General features: G+C 39.9%; 1 protein-coding gene across 1 annotated transcript in view; it reads left to right on the top strand.

Annotated features, from left to right (window-relative positions):
- Positions 1-19397, top strand: part of LOC113406995 (succinate--hydroxymethylglutarate CoA-transferase-like) — a 243664-nt gene extending 224267 nt beyond the window's left edge. Inside the window, exons 12-13 of the mRNA XM_029912065.1 lie at positions 19145-19247; positions 19329-19397. Of these exons, the coding sequence (XP_029767925.1) occupies positions 19145-19247; positions 19329-19397 (172 nt within the window). The remainder of the gene's footprint in view (positions 1-19144; positions 19248-19328) is intronic.
- The last annotated feature ends 241 nt before the right edge of the window (positions 19398-19638 follow it).

Below are 19638 nucleotides of genomic sequence, written 5' to 3' on the forward strand. Positions count from 1 at the left end.
CTGTTTGGGTTTGCACTTGTACCTTGGAGATTGTAGAGGATTTAGAATTGTGTTCCTGGTTTGGCTTTGCAGTTAAGGCCGTACCTAAGGAGGTGCTTATATGGGTTGGAGGAGTTAGCAGGCAACACCTGGGGGCGAGCTGCATAGTAATCCTCTCTGCTTCCCTTTTAGGTTGGAAGTTTCAGCAGTGGTGTAATTGCATAAAATCCTGACCAGTTCCTCAAAAAATGGATAGGTTATATTTCCACAGTCAGACTGTTTCCTGGCATCCATGGTTTTAATGTAAGTCCTCCTGAGCGGTTTGCTCTTTATCCAGCACTGGTTGATGTCCCAGTCATGACCCCTCTCAGACATCTGACTAGCAGTGTTCACAAACACATCTTTATTGCGGTAGCTGGCCCCAAGAGCTTGCTGCTCTGACAGTTCTCCCCAGATGGCAATGAGAGCTAGGCTCTCGGCACAACTTCAAGTGTCTGCTCGAGGTATGTTGTAAAGGCTGCTGGAGTAATATCACTGTAATGCCTATATATTGGAATCTGGGTACAAATGAGCCGATCGTAGCACCACACCAACTTTCACATGGGTGAGGGCCATCTAGTCAACTTGGCCACAGAGAAGAGGAGGGTACACAAGTGAACAGACAGGTCAGTCACAGATGCCCAAAAAGCAGTGTGGGATAGCAGTTGGAGGACTGCCAAAGTAGTGTGCAGCTACTTTGCATGCACACAAAACAGTAGACCACACTATCTCCATTCACATTGAACTTAATACACTTTGACAGATACTCCAGAGTTTGCGGTAAGTGCGGAGTTAGTGCACTCTAAGGAATTGCATAGTGTGTATGCAGGAGTTTTCACACCAAACTACCTTGAGGTAGTGTAGACTAAACCCCATGTGTAGACAAGCCCTTAAAACAACGACAACGAAAGTATGACTAATTTTTCCGTGACTCTTCAGTTATGTATGCTGCAAAACTTCAGAACGGCTTCTTTCTGTACTGTTTGCAAATATAAATTACATTTATTTTCTCTGAAGCCCCACTCTCTCTTTTCTATACACAGAAAAGTTCATCTTTGGGATGCAGTCTTCTTTCTTGGCTTGAGTAGTAGGGAGAAAGAGGCTTGGAAAGGGGGGCATGTTTCTAGCTCTTGTGTTTTCAGTGTTAAGCATTTAAAATAAAACCCTAATTGTGGAACATTTTGATAAAAGACAGTGCACCAAATACTGCTGCCTTAGAGTAGAAGGAAACACTAACAATTTGTGCATGTTTTACATGACTGTTTATGGTGTTGTTGAATAAAACATACACAGTTTTTATAACAATTACCATGTGAAGCATCTTAAAGGGACCGGCGTGTCCATAAGCTAGCTATTATGAAGCTACACTGCTATTGTTCAGGACCTGGTACTATTTCTATTCTAAGCCCATATTGTTGGTGTTTATAACTTGGCTATAGGAAAATCATTCAGGGCAGAAACGTAGCATGTATGGTTAATTATTGATAGCAAATGGGAGAGAAAAGAACATGTGGCTGATGCAGAAATGTAAGACAAGGCCGAGACCTCAACTTTTATTGAAATTATGCAGTGATGTGTTACTTGGCTGCCGCTAAGCCTAATAGTCCTAATCAGTAAACCCAAGGAACCCAACATTTGTCCTGGACATCAGTGAGATAAAGCCCAGAAGCTCTAACACCTCAAACATACTGGTCTCAGGGAAGAATATATTCATGGGCATCCATTCTTTGATAGCACCAGTCTTTCTGCATCATTCTTAGCCCTACCTGTGTCCCAGTCTATGCCTGTGTTTTGGGAAATGAGGCCACAAGTTCTGATACGTTGGCCTAAACTCAGTCTGCGTAAGGCAGAAGTGATGCTCACTGTGGGAGGCATTTTGAAGATCTGGCAAAGTTTATGATAGCTTCTTTAATCCCGTTTCCTAAGGCTCCAATCACCATGATATCTAAGTGTCTTGGAAGGTGAAAACAAATGAATTTTGCTCTGTTTTATTCTTGACTAGGACCCTGTAACCAATTTATTCTCCAGGTCCTGGAAAGATGACAGCAGGTGCCGCTGATTCTTTGTAACTAACCAAACAAATGTTCAGGAAGTAGGACATCTATTCCAGCCTCCTTTTCCTGGTCATTACCATACAGATATTCAGATGGTGGGTGCCATCATAAATAGATGGGCCCCCCAGACAATTTTGATTTTTTTTCAAAGATGGGACAAAAGGCAACAAGAATTTGTCAGCATCACCAACAAAACTGACAGTCAAAGGGGAAAAAAATCAAGCATATCAAAATCTCCATGGTTTCCTCTCAAAAAGAGAGAGATTCGAGTTAATACCACATTTGACTTTTAATCCTCCCACATGTCCACATTATGTATATGGCAGAATAGAAAAAAGCGCACCTGACTGAACATAATTCAAAATCATTAAAGTCGTTTCAGAGCTACCTTTGGAATAAGAGATGCAGTCTGTCCGCCTATATGTCCCCAAGAACATCCTGCTCTTGCAATTTTTTGTATATACATTTAACTTTCAAGTAGAAGTAGTTTGACCGTGTCCTGTTGTTAAATTATAATGATAGCTGATATTCACATATGGAAAAGAAAAGAAAATATTTCAGCTTTTGCATTCACTAAATTCCCATTTTTCATCTGTGCTTAAGAATACAGAATAGGTGCTATGTGTTTCACAGCCCTGAATGCTGCTCCAAATCTTTTTTTTTTTAAAAGTGTGTTGCTATTTCTCTTTCTTGATGCAAATCGTTTTCATCTCTCTTTCTGAGGGAATTTTAGGTGCAAATTTGAAGGGGGACACTCGCCAGTGGGGTGTTGGTCTGGGCACTTGCCATTCCCTTGATATAATTGTTGTTACTTCAAAGGTAGACACAAAGTTTTTGCCATAGCATTCATTATTCTAGGAATAGGAAACCCTATTGTGTAGCTTTCTCCTATTCCTAATAAACTGGCCTTTGCTTTTCCAGCCTTATTGGAGACAGTGCATTTTCCATGTTGGAATCCTGTATGTGCTGTCTCCATCCCCAAGCTGCCTCTCAATGGGCTAAGCTTCCTTCCTCAGCCTTGCTATTTTGAGACTGATCCGATAGAGTTCATGTTGCTGACTGTGCCTAGAGATCTGCTTGTGGGGCATGTGATCCAGGATGATTCACCCCAGCCCCAACCAGAGTTTGCTAATGTGTTTGGATAAACCATTTCCATCCCTTCCATCTTGGTTCTGATCCTCCTGGACCTTAGAAAGAGCAGAGAAGTACTACCCTAAGCCTGTTCCAGGACTGACATTATTTCATCATTGACCTCTGTTGTACAGCTTGGACAGCCTTCGGGGCTGGAGTGGGGACCAACACATTACTGAGATAGCTCTCTGTCAAGAATAGCCTCAGCAATGCTCAGGTCCCACTTCTGCAATAATTCCCTTCAAGGCCTGGGTTAAGTACTTCTTGTGAAGCATCCCGAAGCTTAGCCCTGCTGTGGGACTATGTTCAGAAACATCACCACCACCATAGCCAATTCTGCCCCCCTTCCTCTTTTCTCTAGGAATAGTGAATGTCTTCAGACTGTTGGAAAAAAGAACAAGAATGGTTCCTGCTCCCAAAGACTGCCTCTTTTTAGCCTGAGTAGCGAGGGAGTCCATGTGTGAATGGGACTGCGACTGCCCCTTGCTGGGGTCACTGGAAGGCCAACCTCCCCATCCTCTTTTGAAGAAACAAACACAAAAAGTGTTGGGTGGGAGATAAGCTAGGTGCCAGGAGACCCCTGCAGACTTTCTGGCACCATCCTTTGGGTCACTAGGTTGATCTCCAGCTAGGCAGAGATCTCCATTTAGCTGTTTTTTGAATGGTAAGAGCAAAAAAAAAAAAAAAAGAGTAATTAGTAGTTTCCATATTTTTTTTAAATTTGCAAGGTGAACTAGAATGTTGAGATGCTTTGGGGAGGAAACAAATCAATTGTTCCATTGTAAAAGGTTATACTAGGTATAAAATTGAGGGGTTTTTACATTGTAAAGTTTCAGCATGGGCCATTGGTGCCTACATTTATGTCATAGACAAACTTTGTCTGATTATCATTTCCTTAATCCACAGACAATAAAAAATCTTTTAAGAACGGCTTGTCATCACAGATTGTATCTGCAAATATGTCAAGAGCAACTGCATTGCCCCCATGGACATTCAGGGCTTCAGAGGAGTTGTTGCCATCTATTGGGTCGATGATCAGTAACCTAGAAGAGTCTAATTAGGCACTAACACAAGAGACTCTTACAGACTATGGAATAGATACTGTAGCAGTCATTTTGAAAAGTCTAATTACATATTTACGGTACACTCAGACTAATGATCTGTTGTTTGCCTCACACAAATATATTTGATATTTTTTTTACTATATAACTTTATTTTGTATACTGTCTTTCATTCAAGCTGTGTCCCAAAATTCTTTACTAAGTTAACTGCAATTATAGAGATAATTAATGGTGAAGTGGGAGAGAAATTATGAATTTTTAGGTATGGGAGAAAAGATTCCAGATCATATTTGAAAATAGATGGATGGTTGATGGAGCAGAGAGATGCAGGAACACTATTCTGGATCGCAGTAGTTGCAGAGGAGAAGGTTCTTGCACCAAAGTGTCTATTTTGTGTGGAGAGAGAGAGAGATCATTGTAAGATGAACAGAAGAGTGTATGAGATAGGAAGGAAGTAGAGTTAGAGAAGATCCATGAAGGGTTTTAAAATCCATTTTTCACTTAAGTAATCCCATATTTTAAATCTACTATTAACTAATGCTAATGGTTTGAGCCATTCATATGAAAAAAGCATGCTAGAAGGCTAAATTGGGGGTGAAACCATCTCATAAATCTGTTTTGCCTAAAATTATTTTTCCAATATTAAGTGTTTTCAGACGTAACTGGAAATGTCCATCTTTTGATGGGTTTTATTCAGCATTTTATGTCACTTAGAGATAATGGTTTGCATTTGTTTATAGTTTATATAGTAAATGTCAGAGACTCCTACATCGTATGCAACACCGTATCCATTCGGCAGTCACCCAAATGACACAGCATGAAGCTCTATATGGAAAACTCAAGTGTCTGCCTCAGTGGTGCAATCTTCTAAGCTTGTTTTGGGTAGAGAGGGTGGTTTCCTAATCCTCTTTTCCCCTCCTGTGCCCTGTTTTCTCTGTGTCAGGTGTTTATAAATGCTGCACTATCTTTCTAACAGTAGGATCGGAACAACTGTGATTCTCTCCTAGGTCATGCTCTGGGAGGATACAACTTTAAATAAAGATGTGATCAGGGAATTATAGCATTTATTAGTACTGTTTGCGTGAAAATAATAGCGCATGGGAGCCATGAAAAAGAAACAAAATATTTAGTAACCACGTTAAAAACCTGTCCAGTAGTTTTGTTCGTGCTATTAGAAAGCTTTAGTGCATTGAAGAAGAAAGATAGTCTTAACAAAACTTGCAAGCAACCATTGACAGACATCATGCCCTGGACTTCTGTTGTACTAGCTCGCAGACAAGCTGGAGCATGTCTATGTGAATGCCAGTGCATAGCTGAAAGAGAAAGTGTCCCTTTGCTGTCGGTCTTATCTATCTCCTCCAGGTTCCTATCCCCTTCTTTTCTCTGGATCACTGCATCTGGCTTTCGTGATTGGTCATTTAAAACACATTTTTGGATTTACAAGGTTGATAGAACTAGCTCACCTGCAATACCCTGTGCTCTCATCATTTGCAAACTACTGTAAGCCCTCTTTCAAGCACCGTTTCTCCGCCCTTCTCATAGAATCCAGGACCATTTCTATTTGCTTGATTCCCCATGTCTGCCAGTGTCCTCCAAAAAGAGTCGTATCGGATGGTATCAAATGCTTTCGGGTAGTCATAAAGCACATGACCGATGAGTAATTGTACATGCTGCATTTTTCACAGATGTGATGGATATTCATGATTTGCTCATGTGGCTCTCTTTGAAACCAGCTTGTTGTGGTGGTAGTTCTGCTTCCGCCCTTCGTTGTTAAAAACATATGTTTTGTATTTAAAGGCACGTTATCAATGTAATTTAGCGTGGGCCCACAATTTGGATATGGTAGATGCAAGCTTTTACAGAGCCTAATAGCAATGGAAATGTTTTCATGCATTTAAAAAATTAATGGGAGATACAGGGTGGTCGTGAGTTTCAGACACCTGTTTGCAACCCAGAGGTTGAGAACACATTCTTCAAGGCATTGATGTTGCTTCCTAACTGGCTGGGAAAGGAGCGCAGCAGAGCATTTCCTATCTTTCCTCAGCCTACATCCTCCAGGGGCTGAGTGTGTTTCTGCGGCACTTCTGACCCTTGCCTGCCCAAGAATCGAGATGGAAATCAAGACATTTTAATGGCTAGAGATTTGCCAGGCAAAAGCTGCCTCATGACTCTCAGTAGAAATACATGGAAGGCAGAGATTTTTTTTAAAGAACAAACTGCATCATCGGGGGGTGGGGGGAGGGGGTTATAATCCTTTTTGTTTGATAATCCAATTTGGTCAATTTTAGTCTGAGTTTTAGACATTTCCTGTACAGTGTTGAAACAAGCAATATTTGTGCATTGGCTTGCAGAGTGAATGATTGAAAAATCATGCTGCATGTTAGTACCAATATACGGGTGAGCTACCTTTAGTTTTAGGAATTGACTGCACAGCTAAACTGTGAATATTTTTGTCCAGGCTACAAACTTGGGATGCAGTATTGCAAGCAGCAACGGTTTTCTTACTCCAGCGTATTTATTGAATTTGTAAATGTATAATTATGGTTACATAAATGCAGGAGTTCAATGAGAGTACACATGTGCATGAAAGCTGCTGGATCAGGCTTTAGCTTTTAACTTACAGGCGATCAAATATCAAAGGAATTTTGCAGTGCGAGTTGGGTTATTTGCACTGAGGAATTATTCCCCCCCCCACACACATATTTAGACCATTAAACCATAAAGATTACTAGGATATTTTGATTTTTTTTTTTAAATCTAAAATATCTTTAATTTTAAACACTGCAGGTTACAATGCACTTCTTTAATATCCTGGCTATAGAAACTTTAATTGGTGTGTGATTAAATGCTGGGAGCTTTCTCCAAAATATAAAAAACTTTACCAGAGAGCGTGCAGTCTGGATCCTGTTCTGGTGAGGTAAAGACCTGCAAGTTCTGCAGTAAGAGATCTAGTTCTTTCTTTCTTTGTTTCTTGAGCCTTTAGTTGTTAGGCCCTGGGATTCAGAAAAGCCTGCATCCCAGGCTCCTTACTACAGACTAATATGTTACATGATGGTGTCTCTTGTAAAAAGAAAATATATATAATAGGGCTGTCAATTAATCATAGTTAACTCAGGCAGTTATCTCAAAAAATTAATTGCGATTAATCGCAGTTTTGATCGCACTGTTAAACAATAGAATACCAATTGAAATTTATTAAAATTTTTTGGATGTTTTCTACATCTTCAAATATATTGATTTCAATTACAACACAGAATACAAAGTGTACAGTTCTTTATATTATTCTTATTACAGATATTTGCACTGTAAAAATGATAAACAAAAGAAATAGTATTTCTCAGTTCACCTCATACAAGTACTATCGTGCAATCAATTTATCATAAAAGTGCAACTTAAAAATGTAGGTTTTTTTTGTTACATAACTGCACTCAAAAACAAAACATGTAAAACTTTAAGGCCTACATGTTCACTCAGTACTACTTCTTGTTCAGCCAATTGCTAAGACAAACAAGTTTGTTTACATTTACGGGAGATATGCTGCCAGCTTCTTATTTACAATGTCATCAGAAAGTGAGAACAGGCATTCACTTGGCACTTTTGTAACCAGCATTGCAAGGGATTTACGTGCCAGATGCTAAACATTCGTATGCCCCTTCATGCATTGGCCACCATTCCAGAGGTCATGCTTCCATGCTGAGCACACTTGTTAAAAAAATAATGTGTTAAATAATTTGTGACTGAACTCCTTGGGGGAGAATTGTATGCCTCCTACTCTGTTTTACCTGCATTCTGCCATATATTTCATGTTATAGCAGTCTCAGATGATGATCCAGCACATGTTGTTAATTTTAAGAATACTTTCACTGCAGATTTGACAAAACACAAAGAAGGTACCAATGTGAGATTTCTAAAGATAGCTACAGCACTTGACCCAAGGTTTAGGAATCTGAAATGCCTTCCAAAATCTGAGAGGTACGAGGTGTGGATCATGCTTTCAGAAGTCTTAAAAGAGCAACACTTGGCTGCGGAAACTACAGAACCCGAACCACCAAAAAAGGAAAATCAACCTTCTGCTGGTGGCATCTGACTCAGATGATCAAAGTGATCATGCATCGGTCCGCACTTCTTTGGATCGTTATTGAGCAGAATTCGCCATCAGCATGGAAGAATGTCCTCTAGAATGATGGTTGAAGCATGAAGGGACATATGAATATTTAGCACATCTGGCACGTAAATATCTTGCAACGCCGACTACAACAGTGCCATGAGAACACCTGTTCTTACTTGCAGGTGATATTGTAAACAAGAAGCAGGCAGCATTATCTCCTGCAAATGTAAACAAACTTGTTTGTCTGAGCAATTGGCTGAACAAGAAGTAGGACTGAGTGGACTAGCAGGCTCTACAATTTTACATTTTTATTTTTGTATGCAGTTTTTTTTGTACATAATTCTACATTTGTAAGTTCAACATTCATGATAAAGAGATGGCACTACAGTACTTGTATTAGGTGAATTGAAAAATACTATTTCTTTTTTTTTTTTTTACTGTGCAAATACTTGTAATCAAAAATAAATATAAAGTGAGCACTGTACATTTTGTATTCTGTTGTAATTGAAATCAATACATTTGAAAATGTAGAAAACCAAAAATATTTAAATAAATGGCATTCTATTATTGTTTAACAGTGCGATTAATCATGATTAATTTTTTTAATCGCTTGACAGCCCTAATATATAATAAAATAAAACAAAAAAAGTTCTACTTCTTTCAGAAGTGTCCAAATACAGGGAGATGATTGACAGTAATGGATCAAAATATCTTTACTGATAATTCCTAATGGCCAGATTGTGCTCTGATCCCCATTCACACACTTACTAATAGGCGCCGATTCCTATTGATTTCAGCTGAAGTGTGCACATATCTGAAGGCAGAACAAGCATTTTAAAAAAACCCTCTCTCTAAATACACAATTAGACACCATTCCTGTTGTCCGAGTTGTGTGGGCAACCCTTGATATCCACACCGAGTACCATTTAAAGTCAGTGAGGCTCTGCCCAGGTGCAAAGGATGGGTTCACCTTCACAATCACATTTCAGAACTGCGGCACTACTCAGTACAATGTTATAGTCTACTGTGTCGCTGGCTCTGTTAATTACTGATAAAACAATGGTCTACTTTCGAGTAATTTGTGTTTCATGAGTGCCGTTTTTTCCTCTTAGAAACCAGAGAGATTAAATAATAATAGCTTAATTTTTTGGTGCCCATTTTCAAAGAGTTTGATGCCTTAATAATAAAACCAAAAGCAAAAAAACAGAAATTGAAAACTATAATTTGGCAAATATTAATAAATTGGAATTTATACAAAGTTGGGGACCCCAACATACAATACAAAACCATACAACAGAGAAAAATATTTTTTTTTAAATGATGCAAAGGAAAAAAAAATCTTGCACATAATCCTGACGATTGCCACAGAAATACCTTTGTGGGGAAAGAATTTCACAGTTCTGGGCTCCTGATGGAGAAAGCATTAGTTTCCTGTTATCTCAAGATTGTATTTTATAGTATTCAGCACTTTTAACATCAACCGTCTCAATTGCTTTGGTCCTTCAGTTTGGAGGAGCCTATATCATTTATCAGTTTAAATTCTTTTATACAAAATTGCACTTACTAGACAGTAGGCAATCACTGACGGTAAAACCAGAAACCAAGTTACCACACAAAAATTAACAGCCTAACCTAAAACCCACGAAAGTCTGGAAATATAGGTTTAGTGCTCTCGTTCTTTTTAAAATTCACATTGTTGTATCTAGGTAGATATTGATAGAACATTTCTTTCATGCTGAACAGTATGTACTGGAATGCCAAAAGATGACAGAATGAGTCTGAGGACAAAGTAGCTTGTATGTTCTTGCTTCAGTAGGCTGAATATAGACCATTATTTTAAACAGTTTTGCCTCTGTGCCTTTAATAAAAATGTGCTCTTACTGCTTTTCAGCATAGATAAAGGAAGATATCCCACATCAGATTTAGGTCAAGAGCTTCAATTGCAGGAGAAAATGATGGATGTTTCCTTTAGGGATGATGGAATGTGGAGACGGCACATCTCTGACTGATTGAGTTTAATGCTTTTAGGACTTCTCTCCAACCCCTACAAAATAAATAAATAAATAAATAAGATCAAGACCGTGATCAAAATGAGATTTTCTTTTTTTAAGGTATATGTTTTTAAAAGACTGCCCCTTTTGTTTTCCACAAAATGTCAATAAGTGCTCCTTTGTTGCTGGACAAGAAAAGGCGCAGAAAAATACTAAAGCTTCTAAAGGACTCCTGCCATTGCTGCAGTCCGGGAGGGGTATGTTTTGAAACTGACAGGCATTTACTTCACAGAATATTCAAGCTCACTTGTTGTAACTCCAATGATGATAAATGTACTTGTCTTGAAAATTAATCAGACTTGCCATGGGAGAATAATGTTTATGTAGCCTTAAGTAATTGACACTCTTGTTGAAAGGACTCCAATTTCAGAGTATCCTTTTCATTCAATAACCATCCGTGTTTTACTGTGGGGCACATCTATATTCATTTTGTTAGCAAGAATAGCAAGAAATTCATGAAGTACATCAGAATTGGGAAGCCAGTGAAATAATCATCGGGTCCACAGGATCACCAAAGGCTAAAGGGAGTAATTAAAGAAGATCGGGACATTTCTGAGAAGCTAAATTTCTTTGCATCAATCTTCACCACAAAGGATATTAGGAAGATAGGCACCATGGATCTTTTTCCTGATAATAAAGATGAGGCACTACCAGAGATTAAGGTGTCAGAAGTAGTAGCGCTGGAAAATTGTTAATTTAAAGTGCAATTAGGCATTAGGCCATGAGTTCTGAAGGTGCTCAAGTGGGAAGTGGCTGAGGTACTAGCAAATATATGGACACTCATTCAAAACAGCTATTGTACTAGAGGATTGAAGGGTAGCAAATGTTGTGTATATTTAAAGAAGGCTCTAGGTGTGATCTGTGGGATTACAGACCAGTAATCTTACATTTGTACAAAGTAAATTGATTGAAACAGTAATTAAAAATAGAATAATAAAACACCTTGAAGACAACAACACGATAGGGTCTAATCAGCACAGTTTCTGCAAAGAAACCATAATTCTCACTAATCTATTATAATTCTTTGAATGTGTCAAAAAAGTAGTGGGTACAGTAGAACTGGTTGACATAATTTACTTAGGCTTTCAAAAGGCCTTTGACAAGATTCCTCACCCAAGAGGCTGCTAAAAAAATCTAAGTAGGCAGAAGAAGACAGGGCATGCATTGTCATAGATTGGAAACTGGCTAGGTGACAGAAAGCAAAGAGTAGTATTAAATTATCAGTTTTCATTTTGGCTAAAGTTTAGTAGCAGAGTGCGCCAAGCTTCCATACTATGTCTTGCGTTGTTTAATATATTTATGAATGATCTGGAAAGGGGAGGAGCAACATTTGCAGATGACTCACATTATTTAGGTTACTCAAGACCAGAGAGGACTGTGAGGAACTTCAGAGACACTTGAACTAGGTGAATGGGCAACACAATGGCTAATCAAAACAGTGTTGATAAAGGCAAAGTAATGCCATTAGAGGGAAAAATTTGAACTACTCATACTCATACACTTTACACAGCTCTAAATTAACTGTATCAATTCAGGACAGGGACCTAAAAAATTGTGGAAAGTTCAGTGAATACCTTTGTTAATGTGCAACTGTGGTCAGAAAAGCTACCCATATGTTAAGAAGCAAAAGGAATGGGATCAAAAATAATATGTTAAAGATTATAATTACATAAATCAATGGTGTGACCTCACCTTAATTGTTGTGTGCAGTACTGGTTGCCCAATCTCAAGAAGGATATTACAGAATTAGAGGGATAAGGATGACTAGGGACACAGATAAACTCTTGTCTGAAATGAGGTTGAAGACATTGGGATTGTTTACTTTAGAAAGGAGACAAATAAGAGAAGACATGATGAAAGGAAACAAAATAATGAAGGGTCTGGGAAAGATAGATCTGGAACTTCTGCTCTCTCTGAATTCATGGGACAGTCAATAAAATTGAAAGGTGGCAAATTAAAAATGAACAGAAATCCTTTTTCATACAATGTGTAATTAGACTGCAGAACTCAGTGCCACAGGATGTCTCTGAGGCCAAGAAAGTAGTAAGATTCAAAGAGAGATTGGACATTTATGTGGATAAAAAAGAATATGAAGGATTAGAATAGTTAATACAAAAAAGAATATTGGAAGGGATATAAAACCCGTACCTTAGACCAGACCAGACCATCCCATGCTGTGCTGCACATTGGGCTACCCACATTTGTCATCCTTGCCTGTCAACTGCCCTTCTCTCCAAATCTTCCCATTTCATGTTGAGGTGCTTGGTGTCGTTTAGAACTGTTCGTTTCCATGTTATTCACAGTCTTCCTCTCTTTCTTCTTGCATTCTCTGGCTTCCATTCAAGGGCGGTATTTGGTAAGCGTTCTTTTTCCATTCTCAGCACATGTCCCAGCCACTGATGTCTTCTTTTGTAGATTATGCGTGAGAGAGTACCTTGTCCAGTAATTTTTCTGACTTCTTCATTCATCTTCCTATCTCTATATGTTATTCCCAATATTCTTTGCAGACATTTGTGATGAAATGCATCCAGCTTTTGCGTATCTTTCTTGGTAAGTTGCCATGTCTCACTGCTATATGTTGTGATGGCGCTAACAATTGCAGTTTTGTCTTGAGGGAGATGTTTTTGAGTTGCCAATGTTTTTGTCTTCCAAATGCAGCATTTGCCTTCCCGATTCTTCTTCTTCCCGTACATCAGAGCTTAAATCAATTTCTGTTAGGGATTAGTATGTGACCTTCAAGGGGGGGACAGATTCCCCACATTTCTCTATTATGGGGTTTCTTGCTCTAAAGCATTTGGTTCTGGATATTGTCAGAGGGGATACTAAACTGGATGGATTAAGAGTCCGATTCATTATGCCTGCACCTATGTTCCTAAGCAAGTCTTTGCCAGGAAATTACTTTTATATTAATCAAATTATATAGTTAAAATAGATTAAAAAGAATAAAAAAGTTGTATCAAACATTGTGCTTGAGAATAGGTGGTTTCAGCTAACCATGTGATATGGGTTTCATATTTCTATCCCATGGCCACAAATTAGTTTTGTTGTCGTTTATTATTATTATTAGTAGTAGTAGTTGTGATGTTGCATTCTATATGATTTTATGAAAGTATGCTGATGAGTGTGAATATAACGGAACTAAAATATGCTTCATGCAAAAGGTCACTTGTAAGGTATCATTACAAAGCTTATAATCTACTGAGTGTGGTCATCCTATTTGTATAAATGTATCACTCTTGTATCTGAAACTAGAAATATGAAATATAACTCTGAGGGCCTATTGTAATTATGCAAAGTGTGGGCCATTAATGGTGGTTTGGAATCTTAATAGCTCCCATCAACCAGGACAATTGACTGTAGATAGCTCTGTTTTACTTGTAAGTCTTTCTGTATACGCATGTGCTGGCAAGTGGTTAATGAAGTCTTACAGTGACATATGATCATGTTACCTGAACTGGAATCCATCTTTAACCTGGTGCTTTTCCATTGAGAAGGAGGGTTGGGAACTCAGAGAGGGACAAAGGATTCCTGCCTTATGCAAAAGATATAAGTGGGTGGAACAGAACAATGTAGGGACATCATGAGAAATCCCCTAGCTACCACCTGAGCTGGAACAAGGGCTGTACGAGGGGAAAGGATTGTACCCAGACTAGGAAGGCGTCCAGTCTGTGAAAGAAACTTATTGAAACATCTCTGAGGGTGAGATTTGATCTGTATTCAGTTTTATTACTGTACTAGGCTTAGACTTGGGTGTTCTATTTTATTTTGCTTGATAATTCACTTTGTTCTGTCTGTTACTACTTGGAACCACTTAAATCCTACTTTCTGTATTTAATAAAATCACTTTTTACTTAATTAATTAACCCAGAGTATGTATTAATACCTGGGGGTGGGAGGGCAAACAGCTGTGTATATCCCTCTATCAGTGTTATAGAGGGCGAACAATTTATGAGTTTACCCCGTATAAACTTTATACAGGGTAAAACAGATTTATTTGGGGTTTGGACCCCATTGGGAGTTGGGCTTCTGAGTGTTATAGACAGGAACACTTCTTAACCTGCTTTCAATTAAGCCTACAGCTGTTAGGGGATGCGGTTCAGACATGGGTCTGGGTTTGCAGCAGGCTAGCGGGTCTGACTCAAACCATGCAGGGCACTGAAGCTTTTAGTTAAGTCTGCAGCTTTGGGGCACGTGGTTCAGACCCTGGGTCTGTGTCTGTCTCAACAAGACAGGGTGCTGGAGTCCCGAGCTGGCTGGGAAAGCAGGGGTAGAAGTAGTCTTGGCACATCAGTTGGCAGCCCCAAGGGTTTTCTGTATTTCTACTTCTCCATTTCTACCATTATGATTTTGTTAAACGTATTCACTACTAGTAAAATTTCCTCCTCTGCAGAAGGCCAACATAAGGCCTATGCACTAGCATTCTTCTTCAAGTGATTGTCCCCATAGGTGCTCTATGTGAGGATGTGCGCGCACTTGTGCACTCTGGATCGGAGATTTTGTCAGTCGAATCCGTGGGTCTGCTGTCTACACATCCTCGTGTTCTGGTATAAGGCTATGAAGGGAGGGGTAGAGTTGCTGCCGCTCCAGTTCCTTCTCAGCTGCCTGCGGCTTGAGACAGACGGTCATTGTGTCTGCTAGCTAGCTACACAGCTTGTTGACTTTTCTTTCTTATTTTCTTGTTTTTGATTTCTTTGCTATAGTTTCATTTTACTGTTATTTTTCTATTGAATTCAGCACAACTTTGTGCTCCCCCCATCCTTTTTTGTTTGTTTGGGCCTACATTTCATTCAGCCCTCTCCATCTCCAGCTTTTCTTGTCAGGTTATGTCCAAGATCCTGCAATTCATACCCTGCCAGACCTGCCACAGATCCTTCCCCTTCAGCAAGAGGCATTCTAACTGCCTTGGCTGTCTTGGAGAGACCCATGTCCTCTCTAAGTGCAAGTGAATTCAAAAGCAGATCCAGAAAGCTGAGAGGGGACAGACTGAAACTGCTTCTGATGGAGCATTCTCTGAGACCCGTGGAGCCTGGGTCCCTCATTCTCAAGCCTCCACTGTTCAGAATGCACTGGCGATTGCACTAGCCCCAGCTCCGTTAAGCAAAGATCCTGTGGGCCCTCATATTCTTTGAGACCATCTAAAAGAAGAGACCTCATTCTCCAGAAACAGAGACAAGAGAAGAAAGTCACTCTCCTGATCAGAAACAAGGAGTCCTCACATCCTGGTATGGATATCACTGAGGCTTCTACCTCCTCTGGAACTGAGTTCACAGTACCACCAGAAAAGATCCCAATGTGCAAGACGCTGAGATGCCTCCTGGCAAGCAACCTCATGCAGCACTGGCATCAGTACCAGAACTGGAGCCTTTTAAACACAAGGATTCCTCCAAGTCCAAAGTCTTAAAGTAATTGTCTTCAGTATCGTCCTTCTCAGATCACAGTAAAGAGCATATGGACTGTCCTTTGTTACTATCCCCAGTACCTCGCAACAGTATCCAGATTCCCCACTCCCATCCAGGTTCGTGTCTCAGGAGGACTTCCAAATCTGGAAGAGCATGAATCCCTTCTTGAGGGGTACCAAGAGGGATTTCCCACCAGTACCAACTTACTCTCTGGAGCTGATTTACCTTCTGGTCCTATTGCATCCTTCTACAAAGACTTGACCACTGGAAACTGTGCAGTTATTGGTCCCTCCCTGGCTTCCAGTAGTGACGTGACCCCTTGTACTGATGCCTCTTGCTCCTCCACTGGACGCAGGTGAGGATACTTCCTCTGACTCAGATGTGTCCATACAGGTTTCCACCATCTTTCTCTTCTAGCCTTCTTCCCTTGAGATGTGTCTTGAGGAAGAGACCACCAGCGGATTACTGGCCCACCAACCCTGGCAAGGGCTCTCCGGGGTCCAGCCCTGTTCCTTATAATCCAGTCCAGTGGGCTTTTTGGAACCCGTGGGACCTCTATGAGAACAGTTATATAGTGTGCTCTCATGCAAGAGGTCCGATCAAGAACAACAGCCACTGTCAGCGGGCCACCTTCCACAGGAAGAACCTCCAGAACAGCAGGAGCTAGGCGCAGAGGAGGAGACACCACTATTGTACAAATCCTGTTCCTCACTGGATGAGGCTGTTATGCCTGCCCACACACCCCGCCATCCTTTGGGATGATTTCAAGATGTTTCAAGACCTCAAATCCTTACAGATCCTGTTGGAGAAGATCAACATTATTTGCTGAACATTTTACAGACTTTCCCCCAGGAGAAGATTGCCGTGCCCTTCCATGTCTGTTAGCACCAGCCCCTTTGGTGTGGCAAACACCAGCGACCCTACCACTCACTTGTAAGCAGACTGATAAAAAAATACTATATTCTTTCTAGGGTTCAGAGTATCCTTTCTCCCATCCTGCCTCTAACCCTTTGGTCATCGATGCAATTAATGTAACAACTAGACAGTATTGGTCTTGATCACCCCCTTCTCACAAGCAACTTAAATGCATAGACTTTCTTGGCAGCAAAAACTACTTTTTGTCTGCTCTGCAATTCATGGTGGCCAGCTATTAGTCCTCAATGGGAAAATATGACTTTACAAATTATTTCACATTTTCTCATTTTGCTGAACATCTGCCACAAAACCAGAGGGAGCAGTTTCAGGATCTTATCACAGAAGGCCAGACGATTGTCAAGGCTTCCCTTCAGGCCTCACTTAGCATCGCTGTCACAGCTTTGCCCTCTGTGGCTACCACCATAGTCCATGCATTGAGTATCTTGGCTGCAATCCTCCAGCCTTCCCTGGGAAATACAAAACAACTATGGAGGACTTTCCCTTTGAAGGCCTGAAGCTCTTCAGTGGTTCCTCGATGGGTCCCTCTACTCCCACCAAAGACTTGCTCAATGCCTTGGCGTCTACACACCTGTGACAAAAAGGAACTACAGCAAGTCTCAAACAGCTCAATGGTCCTGCCCATTTATCAAACCATGTTCACCGAACTTCCCAGAAAGATACCTAGATTTCCCAAGAAGGCTTCACGGTTGAGAAGGAACTGGAGTGGTGGTGGGTCCATCCCTCCCTATATACTCTTGTACCAGAACATGAAGATGATGTGTAGGGTGCAGGTGTGGACACTGTTGACAGCATCTCCCATTAAATGAGAATGGGCACATGCAGATCCTGGCATGAAGTACCCATCGGAACAAAACATCTTGAAGAACTCTAGTTATGGTACACCTTTTGTCTCACTGCTTTGAAATGCAAATGCCTTGTGCACCAGGGTGAATTTCACCTTAATGTTGGATAATTATCGCTGCCTGTAGCATAAATTAAATTTACTTCATGAAAATTGGGTAAAACCCCTTCTGTACAGAAAAGAGAAATGTAAGTGAAGCTAGGATAGGCACATTTCCAATATGCAATACAGAACATTGCAGCATAGCTTATCTCCCTAGCATTTTCATTCCAAAGTATCACAAAATACTTTGCAGCCAGTTACAGACTATACATGAAAATACAAGTAATGTGTACAAGTTATCCATAGGGTCTCTTTGACTCTGATATAGTTTTGTCTCTATAGCCTTTGTGTTAAATATTTGTTTTAACATTTTTATTAGACATCCAGAGATGTTTGGGAACAGTGCATTCTTGAACTAAAATTTAGTGTTATTAATGTTGTTGATTATTAGACTTCAGGAACTTGGAAATGATGAAATAGAGAATGCCAGTTATGCAGGAAAACTTAACAGGAAATATACTACATGTCAGTTCCTTCATGTGTTTGAATCTAGTATGCCAATTGCCTCCCCTCAATGGTTTTAAACCTGGCCAGTATCTTGGCAGACAATCATGTTATGTATCTTCAGGAAATTTAGGAGGTGGAATCCATGTCAGTTCATTTCTGCTTCAGAAATCCAGAAACCAATAGAAAATATCATCTTATACTTGCTAGTTACTGCCTTTGCTTCAGGACCGTTTGTACTGTCAGGACACCGGTAACTCTGCCTCGCAGACAAGAAATAGAATTGCACTTATGGAAATAGGATGCAAGTATCTCAGGAGGGAAATACGGTAGAGAGAAGGACTTCCGACTCTCTGAAAATTGAATGCTTTCAAGGAAATGAGCTAAGCTTTACAAATGGTATAAAAAGACTTGGGAATTTTGGATTACACAGGATAAGCAGAGCACACACATGCTCAACCGGATGTCCTGAGGACAGATTATATAATCGTACAGCAAATAAATATGTAGTTGATGTTGTTATCTGACCAACAATTGTGTTTTGTTAAGTCTGACATATGTTTCAAATGTAATGGAGGAACAACATTGTACTGCTTTAAATCAGTGATCTTTATGATCAAAAATAAGACACTTTCGTAGATTAGACTCTTACCCACATCATGTCTATTCTTTTGTTGTTAAATAAATATATAAAATGTGAAGCACATTACTGTAATTAAGGACTCAAGGAAACCCATTGATCCATATTTGGAAATGTTGATAATTTTGGTTTGCATCGTTGCTGGATTGCATCAGACAATCAGATAGAATTATAAGTCAGTCTAACCATGATCTTTGCCCTAAGGCTTAGTCTTTGCATTTCCAAAGAACACATGCAGCACATTTTTGTTGTATTATTGACTGCCTGGGAAGAAATCAGTGAGGAGGGGTGGGGGTGCTCTGCATTCTTTGGAATCTGAAACAGAGAGTTTAAACCACATGCTCCTTGTTTGTTCCTAGGTTTTCAGAAAAAATGACCACCAAATGGCTTGAACTCTTTGAAGGTAGTGGTGTTCCATATGGTCCAATCAACAGTATGCAGCAAGTATTCTCGGATCCTCAGGTCAGTTCTCACGGAGCCTTTGTGATACATTAGTAACGTGTTTTACAAATATTCAATAACAATTGCTTTCCTCCACACCAGCTTTCAACTACCTATAAAAATGTGATTCAAGTCATTTATGTTGAGTATGAGGCTAGTAACATGGTATAATTACGAACGATCATTAACTGCTGACCCTAAAATGGAGTGCACATTTGGAAATATAGCCTTTTCCATATTGCATTAGGCCATTGGTACATCAAGTATCTTGCTCTCATCAGTGGTCAATATCTGTTCTTCAGAGGACAGGAGGGCAACATTTTTCTAGGCAAATACTGCAGTGCGGGAAAATAATTCTTCACTCTCACAAGCAAACATCCTAGTCTTTATAGTAGGTGTAACTACAAAGTAT

Source organism: Terrapene carolina, unplaced genomic scaffold (assembly GCF_002925995.2).
Source record: "Terrapene carolina triunguis isolate 2854851 unplaced genomic scaffold, T_m_triunguis-2.0 Scaffold179, whole genome shotgun sequence".
Lineage (NCBI taxonomy): Eukaryota > Metazoa > Chordata > Testudines > Emydidae > Terrapene > Terrapene triunguis.